The sequence below is a fragment of the Salvelinus sp. IW2-2015 genome, linkage group LG18, assembly GCF_002910315.2.
Source record: "Salvelinus sp. IW2-2015 linkage group LG18, ASM291031v2, whole genome shotgun sequence".
Lineage (NCBI taxonomy): Eukaryota > Metazoa > Chordata > Actinopteri > Salmoniformes > Salmonidae > Salvelinus > Salvelinus sp. IW2-2015.
Genome location: NC_036858.1, coordinates 18328848 through 18349766, shown reverse-complemented (window position 1 = coordinate 18349766; position 20919 = coordinate 18328848). Strand labels below are relative to the sequence as shown.

The window sequence follows — 20919 nt, the reverse complement described above, 5'->3', positions numbered from 1 at the left end:
TCCCACCTCTGTGAGGGCAGGCTCTGGAGCTGCTGTTCATTGAGGGGCTTGGTGAGCAGCTTGTCCCCAGGATGGAGCGCAGGTGTCGGGCCATGACCCTGCTGCTCCACACTGCAGTGGTTCTCAAGGGACAGGATTAGAGGGTACGGAGACGCCTGGAAGATGAGACGGCAACGGAAGGAAGAAGGTGGAGGGGAGGGAAAGAGGGTGGAAAGTTATTACATCTTAATTCAGGAGAGATATTTTGGTGCCAGAGTTTGGTCTAGTGGTAGTGTTGCCGACTCTCAACCACGCATCACCCTTGGCGATGGATCGAATTCTGTCTGGGCCACATCCTATCTGTCTAACCTAACCCTCTATATATATATATATACATATAATACAGTGGGGCAAAAAGTATTTAGTCAGCCACCAATTGTGCAAGTTCTCCCACTTAAAAATGAGCAGAGGCCTGTAATTTTCATCATAGGTACACTTCAACTATGACAGACAAAATGAGGGAAAAAAATCCAGAAAATCACATGTAGGATTTTTAATGAATTTATTTGCAAATTATGGTGGAAAATAAGTATTTGGTCAATAACAAAAGTTTCTTCAATACTTTGTTATATACCCTTTGTTGGCAATGACAGAGGTCAAACGTTTTTCTGTAAGTCTTCACAAGGTTTTTCGCACACTGTTTGCTGGTATTTTGGCCCATTCCTCCATGCAGATCTCCTCTAGAGCAGTGATGTTTTGGGGCTGTTGCTGGGGCAACCACGGACCTCCAACTCCCTCCAAAGATTTTCTATGGGTTGAGATCTGGAGACTGGCTAGGCCACTCCCAGGACCTTGAAATTGTTCTTACGAAGCCACTCCTTCGTTGCCCGGGCGGTGTGTTTGGGGATCATTGTCATGCTGAAAGATCCAGCACGTTTCATCTTCAATGCCCTTGCTGATGGAAGGAGGTTTTCACTCAAAATCTCACGATACATGGCCCCATTCATTCTGTCCTTTACACGGATCAGTCGTCCTGTCCCTTTGCAGAAAAACAGCTCCCAAAGCATGAGGTTTCCACCCCCATGCTTCACAGTAGGTATGGTGTTCTTTTGGATGCAACTCAGCATTCTTTGTCCTCCAAACACGACGAGTTGAGTTTTTACCAAAAAAGTAATATTTTGGTTTCATCTGACCATATGACATTCTCCCATCTTCTTCTGGATCATCCAAATGCTCTCTAGCAAACTTCAGACGGGCCTGGACATGAGACTGGCTTAAGCAGGGGGACACGTCTGGCACTGCAGGATTGAGTCCCTGGCGGCGTAGCTGTGGTTACTGATGGTAGGCTTTGTACTTTGGTCCCAGCTCTCTGCAGGTCATGCACTAGGTCCCCCCGTGTGGTTCTGGGATTTTTGCTCACCGTCTTGTGATCATGTTTGACCCCACGGGTGAGATCTTGCGTGGAGCCCCAGATCGAGGGGATTATCAGTGGTCTTGTATGTCTTCCATTTCCTAATAATTGCTCCCCACAGTTGATTCTCTTCAAACCAAGCTTGCTTACCTATTGCAGATTCACGTCTTCCCCAGCCTGTGCAGGTCTACAATTTGTTTCTGCGTGTCCTTTGACAGCTCTTTGGTCTTGGCCATAGTGGAGTTTGGGAGTGTGACGTGTTTGAGGTTGTGGACAGGGTCTTTTATTACTCAGGATAACAAGTTCAAACAGGTGCCATTAATCAGGTAAAGAGTGGAGAAACAGAGGAGCCTCTTAAAGAAGAAGTTACAGGTCTGTGAGAGCCAGAAATCTTGTCTTGTTTGTAGGTGACCACAATACTTATTTTCCACCATAATTTGCAAAATAATTCATTAAAAATCCTACATGTGATTTTCTGGATTTGTTTTCCTCATTTTGTCTGTCATAGTTGAAGTGTACCTATGATGAAAATTACAGGCCTCTCTCATCTTTTAAGGGGAGAACTTGCACTATTGCGTGGCTGACTAAAATACTTTTTGCCCCACTGTTATATACACAAAAAAAGCACACCCAGAGACAAATGTAATATTTGCTTCTCTCATTCTTAAACAAATACCAGTAGCTAGAATCTTCCACAACTAGTCTAATGTAGGTGGGTTAAAAACTACAAAATACAAACACCAGTCATTAAAAATGAATGGCAATGGACTGCTAATGGAGTATTGGAGCTTACTTTGAAGGCGTACTCGGCGATGGTCTCGTGATTCTGTGAAGGGCACTTTGGAAGGTGGTGTGGACCGTGTAGATGACTGGCTCCCCTTTGTCCCCATCCCAACAGTCTAACTCCACACAGCGACAGCCTTGGTCTCAGAGCCCTGGGACAGAGGAAACACACATTAACCTTTGTCAATAGGGGGACTGTTAGCATTATTTTTTTTTTTTACATTTCCAAATTAAACTGCCTCGTACTCAATTCTTGATCGTACAATATGCATATTTATTGTTATTATTGGATAGAAAACAGTCTATAGTTTCTATAGGAGTTGAATTTTGTCTCTGAGTGGTACAGAACAATTTCTACAGCACTTTTTCATGACAGGGTTCAGATTCAGAAATTTTTACCTCTGATCTGGGATTCTCTCTCTAAAAAGTTTGAGAAGCACTGCATTATAGAATAGTAGTAGTGTAGTGTAGAATAGGAATGTATAGTAGTAGTACAGTAGTAGTCCCACCTCTGGTGAGGGCAGGCTCTGGAGCTGCTGTTCATTGAGGGGCTTGGTGAGCAGCTTGTCCCCCAGGATGGAGCGCAGGTGTCGGGCCATGACCGCCTGCTGCTCCACACTGCAGTGGTTCTCAAGGGACAGGATTAGAGGGTACGGAGACGCCTGGAAGATGAGACGGCAACGGAAGAGAAGAAGGTGGAGGGGAGGGAAAGAGGGTGGAAAGTTATTACATCTTAATTCAGGAGAGATATTTTTGGTGCCAGAGTTTGGTCTAGTGGTAGTGTTGCCGACTCTCAACCACGCATCACCCTTGGCGATGGATCGAATTCTGTCTGGGCCACATCCTATCTGTCTAACCTAACCCTCTATATATATATACACACAAAAAAAAAGGCACACCCAGAGACAAATGTAATATTTGCTTCTCTCTATTCTTAAACAAATACCAGTAGCTAGTAATCTTCCAAACTAGTCTAATGTAGGGGGTTAAAAACTACAAAATACAATACACAGTCATTAAAAATGAATGGCAATGGACTGCTAATGGAGTATTGGAGCTTACTTTGAAGGCGTACTCGGCGATGGTCTCGATGACTTCTGTGAAGGGCACTTTGGAGGTGAGTGTGTGACCGTGGTAGATGACCGGCTCCCCTTTGTCCCCATCCCAACAGTCTAACTCCACACAGCGACAGCCTTGGTTCAGAGCCCTGGGACAGAGGAAACACACGTTAACGCACACACACGTTAACATACATGCGATGTTAACTCAAACACACGCAGTATACACACACAGACTTAAAACACATGTATAGAGTGTGTTTTAWAGTGCTCAATATAAGGTGATGTGGTGTTTGTGTGTTTATGTGTGTACGTCTATGCCTGCGAATGCGTGTGTGCATGCACGCGTACATTTCCATACATGTGTGTGTTCACCTGATATAAGCCTCCGTGCTGCTYTAGCCAGTAACCTGGTCACTGGTGAGGTAGGTGTTGTGTGAGGAGGAGATGAAGTAGTGGGCCAGAGATCTGGTCATGTCCTGGTACACCCTGGCGTGGTCCGGGTCAAACACATTGTTCTCCTTGGACAGCATGTACATGGTGAAACCATTGGGCGTCATGTACCCATTCTTCTGGGCTGTGCAGGGCATAGGCACATGGTTGGTATGGGAGTGATAGAAAAAAAAACATACCAAAATATACATTGATTTGCTTGTGTTAATATACAGTAGGTAAAACAATTATTTAATTTGGATACATTTTGGGGACAATAAGGTGAGCTGAAGGTAGAAATAGTATAGAGGAAGTGAGAAAAGGGCTATATTCCAATCTAAAAAGACCCTAACTCCCTTAACTTTTGGCCATACAGGTAGCTTAGCACTTAGTGTACCTTAGCGCGTAGCTTAGCACTTATGGTAGTGTAGCACTTGTGTAGCTTAGCACTTAGCGTAGTGTAGCACTTAGCATAGTGTAGCACTAGCGTAGCTTAGCCCTTGAGTACTGTAGAACTTAGCATAGCTAAATGAACATGTTAGCTTCACTCAATGCTAACTAAGTAGCACTGAGTGTCGCTTAGCACAACCATTAGCACGTAAGCGTACCCCACTCATTGAGCTCGTAGGTGAGGATCAGACTCTGAGCGTGGATCAGCGAGGAGTCCTCTCCCTGGTCTTTCAGGAAGTCCTTCAGGTCCACGGTGGAGAGCACACAGCCGTTAGCCGAGTAGCGGCTAAACACGGCGTCCAAGTCCGGCCGCCGTAACAGCTCCCTACAGAACACCTCGATTTCCCCGTGGTCCAGACGACCGTCACACGACCGGTCACARTTCTGATGGGAGGAAGGCGGGAATATTTCCAAAGGGATCAAGTCAATGGATGAACATGATCAAAGTTATTGTTTCACGGCAAGCTAATAAAATAGTRCCCTGGTCACAGTCATCATTTTCAACGTCATTTTAAGGAGTCAATTGGACCTGCATGAATTGAATCAAAAAAGATCAAACAAGCCATGGGATTGAATTTGGAACTACAGCTGAAACGTTACTGAAAAGCCACTGACTCCAACCATAGATTAACTTTTTCAAAGTCTTGCCCTCTGAGTATGATGTATCAGTTGCAGACATACAGTATCATTTGAAATMAGCTATTTCCGGACAACAGGACAGAAACAAATATTTGAGAAGTAAGGACAATGCWGTGTGATGCTAATCTATATCCAATGTTTCCCCCACCATAGGCTAGGCGGGCTCCCRACCTAGCTTTAACTCCCTCCCTTTCTAAAAGAGTTTGGCTTCTTTGGCAATTTTGGTGCCAGTGAGCTTGGGTGTTGTTATAGGGCTGGAAATYAATCTAGGGGAAATAATGTCTATGGTCTGCTCACCTTAAAGAGGTTGCGCGCATACTCTTCATTTAGGTCAATGTTGATCATGGTGAGCAGCCCCTGGACCTCCTCGTAGCTCAGCTTCTCGTCGTGGTTCAGGTCGGCCCGTTTCATATAGCCATGGATCCAGGTGACCACACGCAGTCAAGGACAACGGTGGACAGATTAAACTAGAGCACCCTCTCCACATGAAAGTCAAAAGGGCTGCTTTGGATCATCCAAGGATGTACTGCACATTGGTGGGTGGTGAATGGAGGGAGTTCAGCCCAATATGTCAAATGCTTTATTATGCAATAATGGGCATGACGCCTCAGAAAACATACTGTATATCCACGTCGTTATCATTATCATTATCATCATCATCATCTAGGGTCTCTCTCTCTCGCTCTCTCTATCTCCATATATATAAACTCATCAAAAAAAGAAACGTCCCGTTGTTCAGGACCCTGTCTTTCAAAGATAATTCATAAAAATCCAAATAAATTCACAGATCTTCATTGTAAAGGGTTTAAACACTGTGTCCCATGCTTGTTCAATGAACCATAAACAATTAATGAACATGCACCTGTGGAACGGTCGTTAAGACACTAACAACTAACAGACGGTAGGAAATTAAGGTCACAGTTATGAAAACTTAGGACACTAAAGACTCCTTTCTACTGACTCGAAAAACACCAAAAAGAAGATGCCCAGGGTCCCTGCTCATCATGCGTGAACGTGCTTAGGCATGCTGCAGAAGGCATGCAGTTGTAGATGTGGAGTGTGGCCATGGCAAATAATTGCAATGTCCTACGTGAGACTCCTAAAACAGTGCTACAGGGAGACAGGACGGACAGCTGATCATCCTCGCAGTGGCAGAACACGTTAACAACACCTGCACAGATCGGTACATCCGAACATCACACCTGCGGACAGGTACAGGATGGCAACAACAACTGCCGAATTACACCAGGAACGCACAATCCTCCATCAGTGCTCAGACTGTCCGCAATAGGCTGAGAGAGGCTGGACTGAGGGCTTGTAGGCCTGTTTGTAGGCAGGTCCTCACCAGACATCACCGGCAACAACGTCGCCTATGGGCTAGAGGTAAAAAAAAAAAAAAAAATGAATACAAAAAAAATATATATATAATAATTGGCAAAGTCGGCACCCAAAAATACCGATTTCGCGATTGTTTATGAAAACTTCAAATCAAATTATTTTGGGTGCCGATTTGCCATTTAATTATTATTTTTTTTTTACACCCTTTATTTAATCTTTATTTTAACTAGGCAAGTCAGTTAAGAAACACATTCTTTATTTTCAATGACGGCCTAGGAAACGAGGCAGAACGACAGATTTTTCACCTTGTCAGCTCGGGGGATCCAATCTTGCAACCTTACAGTTAACTAAGTCCAATGCGTCTAAAAACGAATTTACATTGCACTCCACGAAGGCGCCTGCCTGTGCGCGAATGCAGTAAGCTAAGGTAAATTGCTAGCTAGCATTAAACTTATCAATAAAAAACAATCAATCAATGACTGTCATTGCTCCAATATGTACTTAACCATAAACATCAATGCCTTTCTTAAAATCAATAACACAAGTATCTATTTTAAACCGCATATTTAGCTAAAGAGAAATCCAGGTTTAGCGGCAATATTAAACCAGGTGAAATTGTGTCATTTCTCTTGCGTTCATTGCACGCAGAGTCAGGGTATATGCAACAGTTTGGGCCGCCTGGCTCTTTGCGAACTAATTTGGCCAGAATTTTTTACGTAATTATGACAACCATTGAAGGTTGTGCAATGTAAAGGAAATATTTAGACTCATGGATGCCACCCGTATAGATAAAATACGGAACGGATAAACGTTTGTTTTCGAGGTGATAGTTTCGGATTAGTCAAAGGTATATGGTTTAGAGAGAAATAGTATCAACGCGTTATAATTCCTGTAAATATTGATCAGAGTTACCTTGTCCTATGGATATCTACACAGTATAAATTTGGCAAGGTGGTGTAAGCCTACACGAAACACAGACCTTATTTTAAAGTGAATCTAAAAATATCCTATGGAATAAATGAAGGAACCACTTTTTCAGATTTTGCTAGGTGTCATGGGAAATTAGACTCACTCGCACTTTGGTCGTCAATTCTTACCATGCCCATTATTAAATAGGATTTCCATGCATATAGAAATGACAGTTTTTGTTTTCAACATTCATCACAGGTAACTTAAACTCTATTTTTATTCAAACAGTAGAGAGTATTTGTCTCCTAAGCAGACTCTTCAGTATCATTGTCACTTCAGAGCTGTGTTAAAATAAAAGTGTTCATTGTTCATTCAGTATTGTTGCAATTGTCATTATTACAAAAATGTGTGTGTGTGTATGATATTATATCAGTGGGGAAGAACAAGTATTTGATACACTGCCGATTTTGCAGGTTTTCCTACTTACAAAAGCATGTAGAGGTCTGTATTTCTATCATGGGTACACTTCAAACTATGAGAGACGGAATCTAAAACAAAAATCCCGAAAATCACATTGTATGATTTTTAAGTAATTAATTGCATTTTATTGGCATGACATAAGTATTTGATACATCAGAAAAGCAAGATCTTAATATTTGGTATCAAAACTTTGTTGCAATACAGAGATCATACGTTTTCCTGTAGTCTTACCAGGTTTGCACACACTGCAGCAGGGGATTTTGGCCCATTCCTCCATCAGATCTCTCCAGACCTCAGGATGTTTGGGGCTGTCGCTGGCAACGGACTTTCAACTCCTCCAAAGATTTTCTATTGGGTTCAGGTCTGGAGACTGGCTAGGCCACTCCAGGACCTTGAGAATGCTTCTTACGAGCGCCACTTCCTTAGTTGCCCTGGGTGTGGTTTGGGATCTTGTCATGCTGGAACCCACCCACGCCCATCTTCAATGCCTTCTGATGGAAGGAGGTTGTTCCAAATCTCCGATACATGGCCCCATCCATCTCCCCTCAATCACGGATCAGTCTCCTGTACCTTTGCAGAAAAGCATCCCAAAGAATGAGGTTTTCCACCTCCATGCTTCACGGTTGGGATGGTGTTCTTGGGTTTACTCATCTCTTCTTCCTCCAAACACGGAGTTGGAGTTTTAGACCAAAAAGCTCTATTTTTGTCTCATCAGACCACATGACCTTCTCCCAATCCTCTCTGGATCACCCAGATGTCTCTGCAAACTTCAGAGGGCCTGGACATGCGCTGGTTGACAGGTGGACCTGCGTGCGCTGCAGGATTTTAATCTGACGGCGTAGTGTTTACTAATGGTTTTCTTGAGACTGTGGTCCCAGCTCTCTTTCAGGTCATTGACAGGTCCCTGCCCGTGTGTTCTGGGTGATCTCACCTCCTCATGATTATTGATGCCCCACGGTGAGATCTTGCTTGGAGCCCAGACCGAGGGATTGACCGTTCTTGATAACTTCTCCATTTCTAATAATTGCGCCACAGTTGTTTTCTCAACCAAGCTGCTTCCTATTGCTGTAGCATCCCAGCCTGGTGCAGTCTACAATTTTTCTGTGTCCTTTACAGCTCTTGGTCTTGGCCATGTGGAGAGTTGGAGTTGTTTGATTTGAGTGTGTGGACAGGTGCTTTTTATACAGTAACAGTTCAAACAGGTGCCATTAATACAGGTAAGAGTGGAGAACAGGAGGGCTTCTTAAAGAAAATAACAGGTCTGTGAGAAGCCGAGAATTCTTCTGGTTGTAGGTGACAATACTTATTCATCAATAATGCAAATAATTACTTAAAAATCATACAATGTGATTTTCCTGGATTTTTTTTCCTAATTCTGTCTTCAAGTTGAAGTGTACCTGATGAAAAATTACAGCCTCTCATCTTTGTAAGTAGGAACCTGCAAAATCGGCAGTGTATCAAATACTTGTTCCCCACTGTATATATGTAAAAAAAATATATATATATTTTTATAAATCGTCCGATTAATCGGTAGCGGCTTTTTTTGTCCTCCAATAATCGGTATCGTATCGGCATTGAAAAATCATAATCGGTCGACCTCTACTATGGGCACCAACCCACTGTCGCTGGACCAGACAGGACTGGGAAAAAGTGCTATTCACTGACGAGTCACAGTTTTTGTCTCACCAGGGATGATGGTCGGATTCGCGTTTATCGTTGAAGGAATGAGCGTTACACCGAGGCCTGTACTCTGGAGCGGGATCAATTTGGAGGTGGAGGGTTCGTCATAGTCTGGGGCGGTGTTCACAGCATCATTGGCCTGAGCAATGTTGTCATTGCAGGCGATCTCAACGCTGTGCATTACAGGGAAGACATCCTCCTCCCTCATGTGGTACCCTTCCTGCAGGCTCATCCTGACATGACCCTCCAGCATGACAATGCCACCAGCCATACTGCTCATTCTGTGCATGATTTCCTGCAAGACAGGAATGTCAGTGTTCTGCCATGGTCAGCGAAGAGCCCGGATCTCAATCCCATTGAGCACATCTGGAACCTGATTGGATCGGAGGGTGGGGGCTAAGGCKATTCCCCCCAGAAATGTCCGGGAACTTGCAGGTGCCTTGGTGGAAGAATGGGGTAACATCTCACAGCAAGAACTGGCAAATCTGCTACAGTCCATGAGGAGATGCATTGCAGTACAAACCAGATACTGACTGTTACTTTTGATTTTGACCCCCCCWTTGTTTAGGGTCACATTATTCCATTTCTGTTAGTCACATGACTGTGGAACRTGTTCAGTTTATGTCTCAGTTGTTGAATCTTGTCATGTGCATACAAATATTTACACATGTTAAGTTTGCAGAAAATAAACGCATTTGACAGTGAGAGGATGTTTCCTTTTTTGCTGAGTTTATATACATATATACAGTATACACAAGACCGTTCAAAAGTTTGGGGTCACTTAGAAATGTCCTTGTTTTTTAATTTTTTTAATTTTTTTAAAGTGCATTAAAATAACATCAAAGTGATCACAAATACAGTGCCGACATTATTAATGCTGTAAATGACTATTGTAGCTGGAAATGGCAGATTTTTTTTTATAGAATATCTACATAGGTGTACAGAGGCCCATTATCAGCAACTATTACTCCTGTGTTCCAATGGCACGTTGTGTTAGCTAATCCAAGTTTATCATTTTAAAAGGCTAATTGATCATTAGAAAACCCTTTTGCAATTATGTTAGCACAGCTGAAAACTGTTGTCCTGATTAAAGAAGCAATAAAACTGGCCTTCTTTAGACTAATTGAGTATCTGGAGCATCGGCATTTGTGGGTTCGATTACAGGCTCAAAATGGCTAGAAACAAAGCACTTTCTTCTGAATCTCGTCAGTCTATTCTTGTTCTGAGACATTAAGGCTATTCCATGCGAGAAATTGCCAAGAAACTGAAGATCTCGTACAGCGCTGTGTATTACTCCCTTCACAGAACAGCGCAAACTGGCTCTAACCAGAATAGAAAGAAGAGTGGGAGGCCCCGGTGCACAACTGAGCAAGAGGACAAGTACATTAGAGTGTCTAGTTTGAGAAACAGACACCTCACAAGTCCTCAACTGGCAGCTTCATTAAATAGTACCCGCAAAATACCAGTCTCAACGTCAACAGTGAAGAGGCGACTCTGGGATGCTGGCCTTCAAGTATCTGTGTTCTTTTGCCCATCTTAATCTTTTCTTTTTATTGGCCAGTCTGAGATATGGCTTTCCTTTGCAACTCTGCCTAGAAGGCCAGCATCCCGGAGTCGCCTCTTCGCTGTTGACGTTGAGACTGGTGTTTTGCAGGTACTATTTAATTAAGCTGCCAGTTGAGGCCCATGACCACACCCACCACCTAAACCTAATTTTATTCCAGAAAAAACCTTGTCATCATCATCACCATCATCATCATTTTCATCGTCACCATCAACCATAAAGGATATTTGTCCAACTTTTCCTTCTGGGTCATGTTCTCCACCCTCTCCTGGAGGGTCCTGATGCCCCTTGCCCAGCGCTGGGCCTCCTCGTCAGTCTGGCAGCGCAGGTCCAGACTCTTCCTGGCCCCCTTGAACACCACAGTGAGACACTGGCCCTCGGCAACTGAGCCCGTCAGCTGTCGCAGGGTCTCCGACTGCAAGCCCTCGCGTACACACTCCACGTCCGTGACCGAGACTGAGAGAGGGAGGGAGGGGAAGATAAGAACAAATTAAATGACACCTGTGTGGCTCATTTGGTAGAGCATGGTGCTTGCAATGCCAGGGTTGTGGGTTTGATTCCCATGGGGGACCAGTACGAAAATGTATGCACTCACTACTTACTGTAAGTTGCTCTGGTTAAGAGAGTCTGCTAAATGAAGCGCAAATAGCTGAATTAGCAAACAAGCAATTAGTAATCACACACAGTAGAGTGCTATAGGTGTGAATCTCCTGACAGGTCTTCAGTGCACTGCTATCTTTTCTCTCAGTGTGTGTGATTAGGTGGCATCGTTCTGAGAGCAYTAGCTGGACAGATTCCAAGCACACTAAGACACTATAGACTCTTGGTACACACTGGCACAAACTACTGAGCGTCTCTCTTCTTRACAAAGGTCTTCATACACATCTCCAATTCAACAAATCAGTTCAAGGAGATTTATTTGAATAGCACTGTTTGTATACCTCCAATTATCAKTTTAGTCTTACGGRATGCATTGCCGAGGGAAGARGTTCTGGGGTGGGGGTGKCGATACATTTTCTAAGYGGGMGCACCCTCAGCACCCCTACTTCCCGCYGCTATYACGGTATGACAAGGGGACAWTATTGACYGGATCATGTAGGCCTATGAACAACAGAGTTCCTAGGATATCTATTTTCTACTGTATTAACAGTGGCCAGTCAAGGTTAAGAAACAAACAACTCTCCAAAGACAAGCACCACTAAAGCACCTAAGCCAAGAATAATATAATAATAATATATGCCATTTAGCAGACAATTTTATTCAAAGTGACTTYGTCATGTGTGCATAAATGTTTTATTRATGTGCTACAGAACCCCCCTGRCGAGGGCGCTGTGGGACTAATGTCTTGCGTTTGTGTTTTTGTTCATATCTGTCTTGTGCCATGTAGTCTAGCTTCCCCTCACGTGAGAGATATCGATCACCCCCAGGTCGTGGCTTCAGCCAATCATGCTCTCTCCATGCATTCCACACTCTGTCCATGCACCGATCAGACATTATCTGATTGGTCAGATGCTCATWGCTAMCCCTGCACTGGTCAGACAGGTCCGTTGCACGTTCCCCGCAAGAGTATAAATATTGCCTTGAGCCTGACAGTGTTTTCGTGGGTGGAGTTAAGTGCATGGGATGCGTGAACACAAAGTAAGTTGTTGTTTAATTTGGCTTTGTATGCGTCTATAAGTAGTCATAATATAACAATCATTATGTTATGTATGTATCCCATACGGCGGCGCACTATTGGCCCAGCGTCGTCCGGGTTAGAGGAGGGTTTAGCCAGGGTAGGCCGTCATTGTAAAATAAGAATTTGTTCTTAACTGACTTGCCTAGTTAAATACAGGTAAAAATAAAATAAAAAAATAAATGCTGTCTCCTTCACCTGTAGCTCTGCTTTAGGTAACTTACCGTCATGTAAATGGCGATAAGGTGATAAGGTGATAAGTTGGACAGATCGAGTGAAAAAAAGCAATTTTCCCACACAACCTCTCTCCTTCTCACTATCACGCATTAGTTTCGCTTCCCCACTCGACATTTTTAAAAAGACCCGACGGGGCTCATTGCTTGCTTGAATTATGCAGAAACGGGCAGCGTTTAAGTCATGTAATTGATAATGTTGGAAAGGGGAGAAATTGTGCTTTACAATGGTATTGACTTTACAGTTGATCTGGAAGTATTACGTTTTTGGAGCGCTAAAATAAGGGCAATTGTACGGACCAAGGCGATGTACGAGTTTACGTGAGTTTACGTTAGCTACGGCTAACACAGTCACGACCTCTGCAGCCAGAATAACAGAAAAGTAGCTGCATTTGCYTTGGTTTAAGCTGTTATCTATTGACATTTATTTGGATACATCCATAACAATGAGCTGATGATGCCCGATTTTGCCTGGCATAGCGAGAAAAGTTACCTTTCTCGTCAGGACACTCGCCACTGTTCATTACAAGGAGATCGCATTGCTTATAAAAAACTAGGCTAGAAGCTAGCTAAATAGTTTCTTGTTAGCAAACCTTCCAATCTGACAACCAAATTCTAAAATAACAGTTGCTGAAAACAGCAGGTAAAACTAGAAACATGTGGGAGGATTTGACAGCATAGCGCCACTTACTGCAACATAGGGACTGGAGAAATTCATGTTCATCACTCTCCACATTAGGTTATCAAATGCTAAAAAAAAATATGTCTCTGCAAAAACAAATCAATGCTAGGTAGCTAGCTAGCTAAGTTTTCCTCATTGGACCTGCATTTACAATGTATCCAATTTCGGTTTGTCTGGTTGTTGGTTGTAGCTTTCTGTAACTTTGTAGCAAGTACGGTCTGCATGAGTAGGCACATATTGCAAGGTGTCCCGATATCTTTTCAACTGTCCCGRTATCTGGTTTTAATGTCCATTCTAGAATGCCTTTGTAACCAATCAGAAACAAGTACTCAACAATGCTGGAGTATAATACTTGTTAGCAAACATGCTAGTCATTAGCCTACTCCACTACGTAATATATGCCTATTAGATACAGTCCTTGTTATTGAGTAGTGCTGTGTCATAGCCTACTGTTTATTGTTGCAGTGTATTATCATATAGAATCGTACATATTGTGCTTTTGTAGTTCTATGCCATTGCATGGTTGTAGCTCATTCATGTCCATTCAATGTATCCATTGTAGCCTGTAAGTCTCTACTGTTTCGGGGTGGAAGTTACACAATAAATATTGGGATTTTACCAGCTAAATACAAGCTACTCTTGTTTGACTTTGTTTGTCTTTGTAGGTGAGCTGTCATTTTGGTGAAGGTAGGTTTGGTTTCTGAATGGGCAATGATGCGGGTGTACACAAACACAAACACACACACACACACAAATGCAAACAGGGAGGCCTGAAAATAGGACAGAGGTGTTTGCAGACACTACTGTATTTTCAACATGTTTGCTTGACTACCTCTTTTCCGCAAATGGATAGTGTGTGTGCATGTGTGTTTCCTTAGGTAATCACACACAGTGCAATAAACTGGCTAAAATAAGCCATATTCATATTTCCCATTCATCTGTGAGGCTAGCTAATGTTATTTGTCTATCTCTACTTCTCACTGAAAACAGTGGAGACATTAACGTTTGCCCACTGCCCAGTTGCCAGGGCTACCAAAATGGACCAAATAAGTGATTTTGGCAACCAACTTGGTTACCCAGCTTGGCAACCACTTTCAAAATAAGTGTCGGGCCCTGGTAGAGACTCTACAAGCACACATTATCTGCGCTCTCTACCACGGGAGTGCAGGGCTCTGGTGGAGAGCAAGCAAGAACTGAATAGGACYATCTGAATAGGAAAGTAGTAGYGTGGTATGCACARATCCATAAAAACACTTGTACCAGGGGCTGGATTAGAGAGGATAATGTAGGAAAAAAAGACATCTGCACACTGGTATTATGCTCRCGAAGTATAATTTAGTAGGACAACGTTTTGGTGAAAACATTGTCCTGGCAAAGACRAAGTTTGGGGTCGCAACGTTACCCTAATAAATTACACTTTGGGGGCATATAACAGCGTGTATTTATTTTGTGTTCTACAGAACTGCATAGGGATCTSTATGCTTCGTTAATTGACTGAGACACTAGGGAAGAATCCTAACATTAGATTGGTGTGGGGAACTCACATTTTCATGCACATCTCACGTTGACATGCATGATTCCTGTAAAAGTCCAAGTGATTTGTGCTGAACTGAATTCTCAAACTAGGTRCTGCCCATAGCTATTACAGAGTAAACATGTCTAGTCTTTGATGGTGAGTGAAGAGAAATGTTGGTTTTAATGATAGGCTTTTTAGGCTTCTCCAGAGCTAGAGATGGGCGGACACACACCCTGCTATTGGTGGTCAAAGGAGAGGACCCTATTACACACATGTGGAAAAGCACACAGATTCCCATACCCATGCCCACACACGCAGCTTGGGTTAGGGCGGTATAAGATAATACCGTTTAATGGGCTATTTTGAAATACAGCAGGTATGATGTCCACTATCGTTGACACAATTTCTTTAAATGTCCAATGCAGCCGGTTTTATCTCAATATCAAATCATTTCTGGGTAACAGATAAGTACCTTACTGTGATTGTTTTCAATCAAAATGATCAAAAATAAATAAAAATAACTTCTTAGCAAAGAGCAATTTCTCAAGCAAGAATTTTGCTAGGATTGTCTGGGAGTGGTCTAAGTGGGGAGGGGAAAACTGAAAGCTAGCTGTTATTGGCAGAGAGGTTTGGAACTCTCTTTTCTATTGGTATAGTAACTCATTTCCCACCTGGTGATGTGACCAGGCAGGCCAAAACGCCATCCCACCAAAACAGGCTGAAATATAAGGCGGTCTTTTCAAATAGATCTCACACTAAAGGGCATCATGATATTCACAATTTTACACTATTATTCCAACCTCACCTCAAAGTGTGGAAAACACAGGAAATCACATTTTTTGACTGCAACTGMGCCTTTAAAACTTTTTTAACCAGCCCAACTGGTTAATGAAATAGGGCTGAGATTCATCCCTCTTGTTTGTGCATTATGCATGTTTGACCAATGAAGCACAGGACTGGTCCTGGTTTGTTATCAAACAGCACAACTGTCAATCTAATCTGTCGATCAGCTGCTACCTCATGCCTTTATCTTTTTCTGAGCTTGGACTTTGAGCGGGCGGAACATGTGTTTTATAAGCCTAGATGAATAAGCACTGATGAATCATTATCCATTAACCATTCAACTATTTTCAAAGGCTGCAAAGGCATCACATCCTTTTGTTTGATTCTATTTTTKTTTCATTTTTCTATTTTATTCATGAAAAAAATATATGATTTGATATATCATTCCTTTAGAAATTCTAACTTTGGTAACRGTGGTAACTTTTTTTGGTAATAATACGTAATTATTTGAAATCACTGAAACATTTGCAGTGTGGCCTTAAGAAACCCTTCCCTTTGTGTAAACAGATGGTGTAAAAAAAATGTTTACCTCCAAATGGGACCCACTGGACACAGACGTCAAWRCAARGTCTATTCCACATTGGTTCAAATGTAAAAACAACGTTGATTCAACCAGTGTCTGCCCAGTGGTAGGACACTCCCACTGGGCACACACTAATTCCCCTCACAGTCCCTTCAGTTTCCATTAAGTTCCGTTAATTTGGCTGCTCAGCATACCTTAGTTATACCTCATCTAAAAAATTGTCCTTTGAGCCAGATTTAGTGACGAACAGTTTTCTACACGGTCCGTCATTTCTTAGGATTTAGCGACCAATAGTTTTTACATGGTCCTTCAAGCCGGATTCTGATTGGCTATAGTTTGAGATGTTSAAGTACCCAGAAGAGGAGRTGTTTCCMCTCCCCAGGATYCAGACGAGTTATCCAGCATCCCCAAGACATATGAGGCTGCTGTCACCACCCACCTCAGTCCACACCGCCACACGAAGKCGCCATGCATCCGAGGAAGATGAGTTGCGAGGCCCTACACACCTCTTTCATCTAAGAGACTACCAGCCCTGCTCCAGGCCTCRTCAGTGGTCAGGGAATGACCACACCCTCACCAGTTGGGATCTGATGAGGGAATACGAGTACCTGCGTCACGAGCAGCAAGAGATCAGGAGGGCAGTCCCTCCCAACCTGAGTCACCGCTGCGGGAGCACCAGTACCGCCGCTAGTCTCCTGACCACCACTGCTCTAGGCCTCCCTGGCTATAGCCATCGTCACCACCATGGGAGCACCATCACTCCTACTCCTCCTACTGCCCGAGGTCCGACTGTCTGCTACTCTGGAACTTTCAGCCACAAAGACTCCACCTGCTCTCCCCCAAGAGCCCCTCACTGCTCCTGGCACTGGATTCTTCACCCGCTCCTTGGATGGAGCCACAGCCTGCAGCTACTGCAGAAGTACAGCCCAGACGTTGGGGCCTCTCCAGTCACAGCCTGGTGGGACTTGCCAGTCCCAGGCCTGGAGTCCCTGCTGGCCCACCTGCTACCACTGTGATAGTTCCAGCCCGAGGGTCCTGCTACCTACAGACCTCACCTCAGGGGACCTGCCAGACATCACCCCGGGTGACCCACCAGAAGTCACCCCTGATGTTCCCCCTGACCTAGTTGTCCAGTTCCCTTCCTTCCTGGTAGGGTCAGAGTTCCCTTCCTTCCCGGTAGAGTTAGAGTTCCCTGCCCACCTGGTAGGGTTATAGTTACAGTTTCGAACCAACCTGGTAGGTGTAAAGTGTCCAGGCTTTGAGTGTCCTGCCCCTCAAGTAGGTCTAGTGTATCCTGCATCTATGGTAGGTTTAGAGTTCCCTTCCTTGATGGTAGGTTTAGAGTTCCCTTTCTTCCTGGTAGGGTCAGGTTTAGAGTTCCGTGCCTTCCCAGTAGGCCAAGTATGTCCTGACCCTCAAGTAGGTCTCTATATCCCGCCCTGTCAGATTGCAGCCCCCATGACTTAGTTGGATTAGGCAGTGCTATCCCACCAGGTTTAGAGCCTCCTGTTACTAGGTCCCAGACGTGTTTACTAGGCTCGCAGTCTCACAACATAGTCACCACAGCTCCTTAGCCCACCACGCTTAGAGCCTCCTGCCCTGCTAAGCCACAAGTTACCTGTGCTAGTTTCAGTCCTCAGCCCTCGTCTGCCCTCAGTCCCTAACACATGGTCATAGTCTCCAGCTGCACTAGGTCTGTTGTCTCCAGCATTGTCAGCACTAAGTCCCTAGCCCAGGTGGCATCAGGCTCCTGCCCTGCTAGGCTCAAAAAGTACCAGTTTCTCTAGTACGTCCAGAAGCTCTTACTATTCCTCCAGTCCAGCATCAGTGTCGCTGTTGGTTCAGAGTCGTTCTCCCTGTCAGGTTCAGAGTCGTTCTCCCTGTCAGGTCCAGAGTGGTTTCCCTGGTCAGTTTCAGAGTCGGTCTTCCCTGTCAGTTCAGAGTCGGTTCCCTAGGTCCCGTCCCGGTCAGATCGTTTCCCCTGTCAGGTCCAGAGTCGTTCTCCCTGTCAGAGTCAGAAGTCGTTCTCCCTGTCGGCCAGATCGTTTCACCTGTCAGTCTCAGAGTCTGTTCTCCCCTGTCAGGTTCAGAGTCGTTCTCCCTGTCAGGTTCAGAGTCGTTCTCCCTGTCAGGTTCAGAGTCGTTCTCCCAGTCAGGTCCAGAGTCGGTTTCCCTGTCAGYTACAGAGACATTCTCCCTGTCAAGACTCCCTGTCAAGTTTTCAGCACTAGGCTCCCAGCCTTCAGCCGTTCTAGTTTCCCTGTGTCCAGCTCTAGTCGACCCTCAGTCCACTGCTCCGCCAGGCTATAGGTTCTCTGCCCCACTAGGTCTGCAACATCTGCCCTCAGTTGGTTGTCAGCCCCCAGCCTCAGTTGGCAAGCAGTCAGCTCGGTCAGTGCTACATGCCAAACCACCTGCRCTAGTRCTAGGCCCTGGGTCGCCCGTCKCGCTAGACCTGGAGTTATCTGCTTCTCTAGGTGTGAAGTTAGACTGTTTMCAGCCCTCAGCCTGCACCCAGTCSCCTTTTTAGCGCTAAACTATACATTCCCTGCTTGGCTAGGTTTGCAGCCTCCGATTTAGCATTGTTCRGAATCCCCTAKCCTGCTAGGCCCTCAGCTCCCTGACCTGGGTGAACCACTGTTCCCTGACCRGGGGGGCCTGCTGTCTCTAGTTCTGGGAGGCCACCCYCCTCCTGCCTTGGATGACCCTCAACCCTTCCCATGTGGGAGGCCACCTGACCTTGTCTCTGGGGCCCAGCCAACCCCTGCCTCCAGATCCCTGATGATCCTCGCCCAGGGATCCCCACATGCTCCAACATGGGAGTCATCGCTTTCAGCAGTGTGAAAGAGTCATCAGCCTCAGCCGCAGCCAGAGAACTGCCAACGACAGTTGTGGCTGGCATGCCACATTTCTCTGCCGCAGTAGGCTTCAGCCGTGGCCAGCTTCTGGCATTGCACTCAGCATCTAAGAATGGGGCCCAGCTTCCCGGCAGCAGCTGATTTAGAGGGCCCTCCCCCACCCGCATGGCATTCCATGGGGTGGCCCAGGATTGTCTCTGCGTATCTATGTACCTCCCTCGCGGGGCGGTCCCTAAGCCCTGCCTATCCTGCCAGGTAGGATTAGGCCGCTAGGAATAAGCTTCCACTCGAGGCCTGTGGCTTTTCAGACTCTTTGGCCCTTTAAATACTGTGGGCCCCATTAGAGACTTTACCATTTAGGTTAGAGGCCTTTTCGTGGATGTTAATATTTCCATAAGAAATATTGGGGCGGCTGTAAAAAAGGCCGTCCTGCTCCTCTCCCCTCTAACTAACTTCCCCTCACAGTCCCTTCAGTTTCCCTTAAGTGCCGTTAGTTTGGCTGCTCAGCCTACCTTAGTTATCCCTCACCCATCATAGCCCTGCCATTCCCAACCAATCAGAGCGCTTGGGAAGGCGCATCTGGACACTGCACCCACCCACTRAGGTCAGAGTGTTGTCYTCGTCCGAAGGGAGAAYACGCATGTTTCGGAATACRTTTTATTGTCGACAGCAACACGAATGTCTGAATGTTGTGCGTGCATCGAAATGTAAGTTGCAGGGGATTTATTGGGGGTTTTACATGKTGTGTAATTGTAACGATGTACGCMGAGAGRCGGGAAGCAAGTTCAGGGAGTGAATACATTTAATTAATAAATMAACAAAACAAGAAACACAAACAGCGCACCGACATGAAACAGGAACAATGATGACTGGGGAAGAAACCAAAGGGAGTGACATATAAAGGGCAGGTAATCAAGGAGGTGATGGATTCCAGGTGAGTGTCATAATGTGCTGTTGCGCGTAACGATGGTGACAGGTNAACAAAACAAGAAACACAAACAGCGCACCGACATGAAACAGGAACAATGATGACTGGGGAAGAAACCAAAGGGAGTGACATATAAAGGGCAGGTAATCAAGGAGGTGATGGATTCCAGGTGAGTGTCATAATGTGCTGTTGCGCGTAACGATGGTGACAGGTSTGCGTCATAACAAGCAGCCTGGTGACCTAGAGGCCGGAGAGGGAGCACACGTGAATTTGCATARCGCCCTAACAGATCCACAGATGATCTCTATTGCACTCCACACTGCCCTTTCCCACCTGGAAAAAAGGAACWCCTATGTGAGAATGCTATTCATTGACTACAGCTCAGCGTTCAACACCATTGTGCCCTCAAAGCTCATCACCAAGCTAAGGACCCTGGGAKTAAACTCCTCCCTCTGCAACTGGATCCTGGACTTCCTGACGGGCCACCCCCAGGTGGTAAGGGTAGGTAACAACACATCCGCCACGCTGATCCTCAACACTGGGGCCCCTCTGGGGTGCGTGCTCAGTCCCCTCCTGTACTCCTTGTTCAATCATGGCTGCACGGCCAGGCACGACTCCAACACCATCATTAAGTTTGCCGATGACACAACAGTGGTAGGCCTGATCACCAAAAAACAACGAGACAGCCTGTAGGGAGGAGGCCAGAMACCTGGCCGTGTGGTGCCAGGACAACAACCTCTCCCTCAACGTGATCAAGACAAAGGAGATGATTGTGGACTACAGGAAAAGGAGGACTGAGCACACCCCCAAGCCATAAGGCTGTATTGAAGCAGGTTAAGAGCTTCCACATCACCAACAAACTAACATGGTCCAAGCACACCAAGACAGTTGTGAAGAGGGCACGACAAAACCTATTCCCCCTCACGAGACTGAAAAGA

The 20919-nt window shown here is 45.0% G+C and overlaps 1 protein-coding gene across 1 annotated transcript in view; it reads right to left on the bottom strand.

Annotated features, from left to right (window-relative positions):
* plcd3b (phospholipase C, delta 3b) overlaps positions 1-20919 on the bottom strand; it is a 68857-nt gene that overhangs the window by 26620 nt on the left and 21318 nt on the right. The window contains 6 exon segments of the mRNA XM_070448363.1: positions 2683-2835; positions 3236-3380; positions 3607-3808; positions 4272-4497; positions 5050-5179; positions 10951-11179. Of these exon segments, the coding sequence (XP_070304464.1) occupies positions 2683-2835; positions 3236-3380; positions 3607-3808; positions 4272-4497; positions 5050-5179; positions 10951-11179 (1085 nt within the window).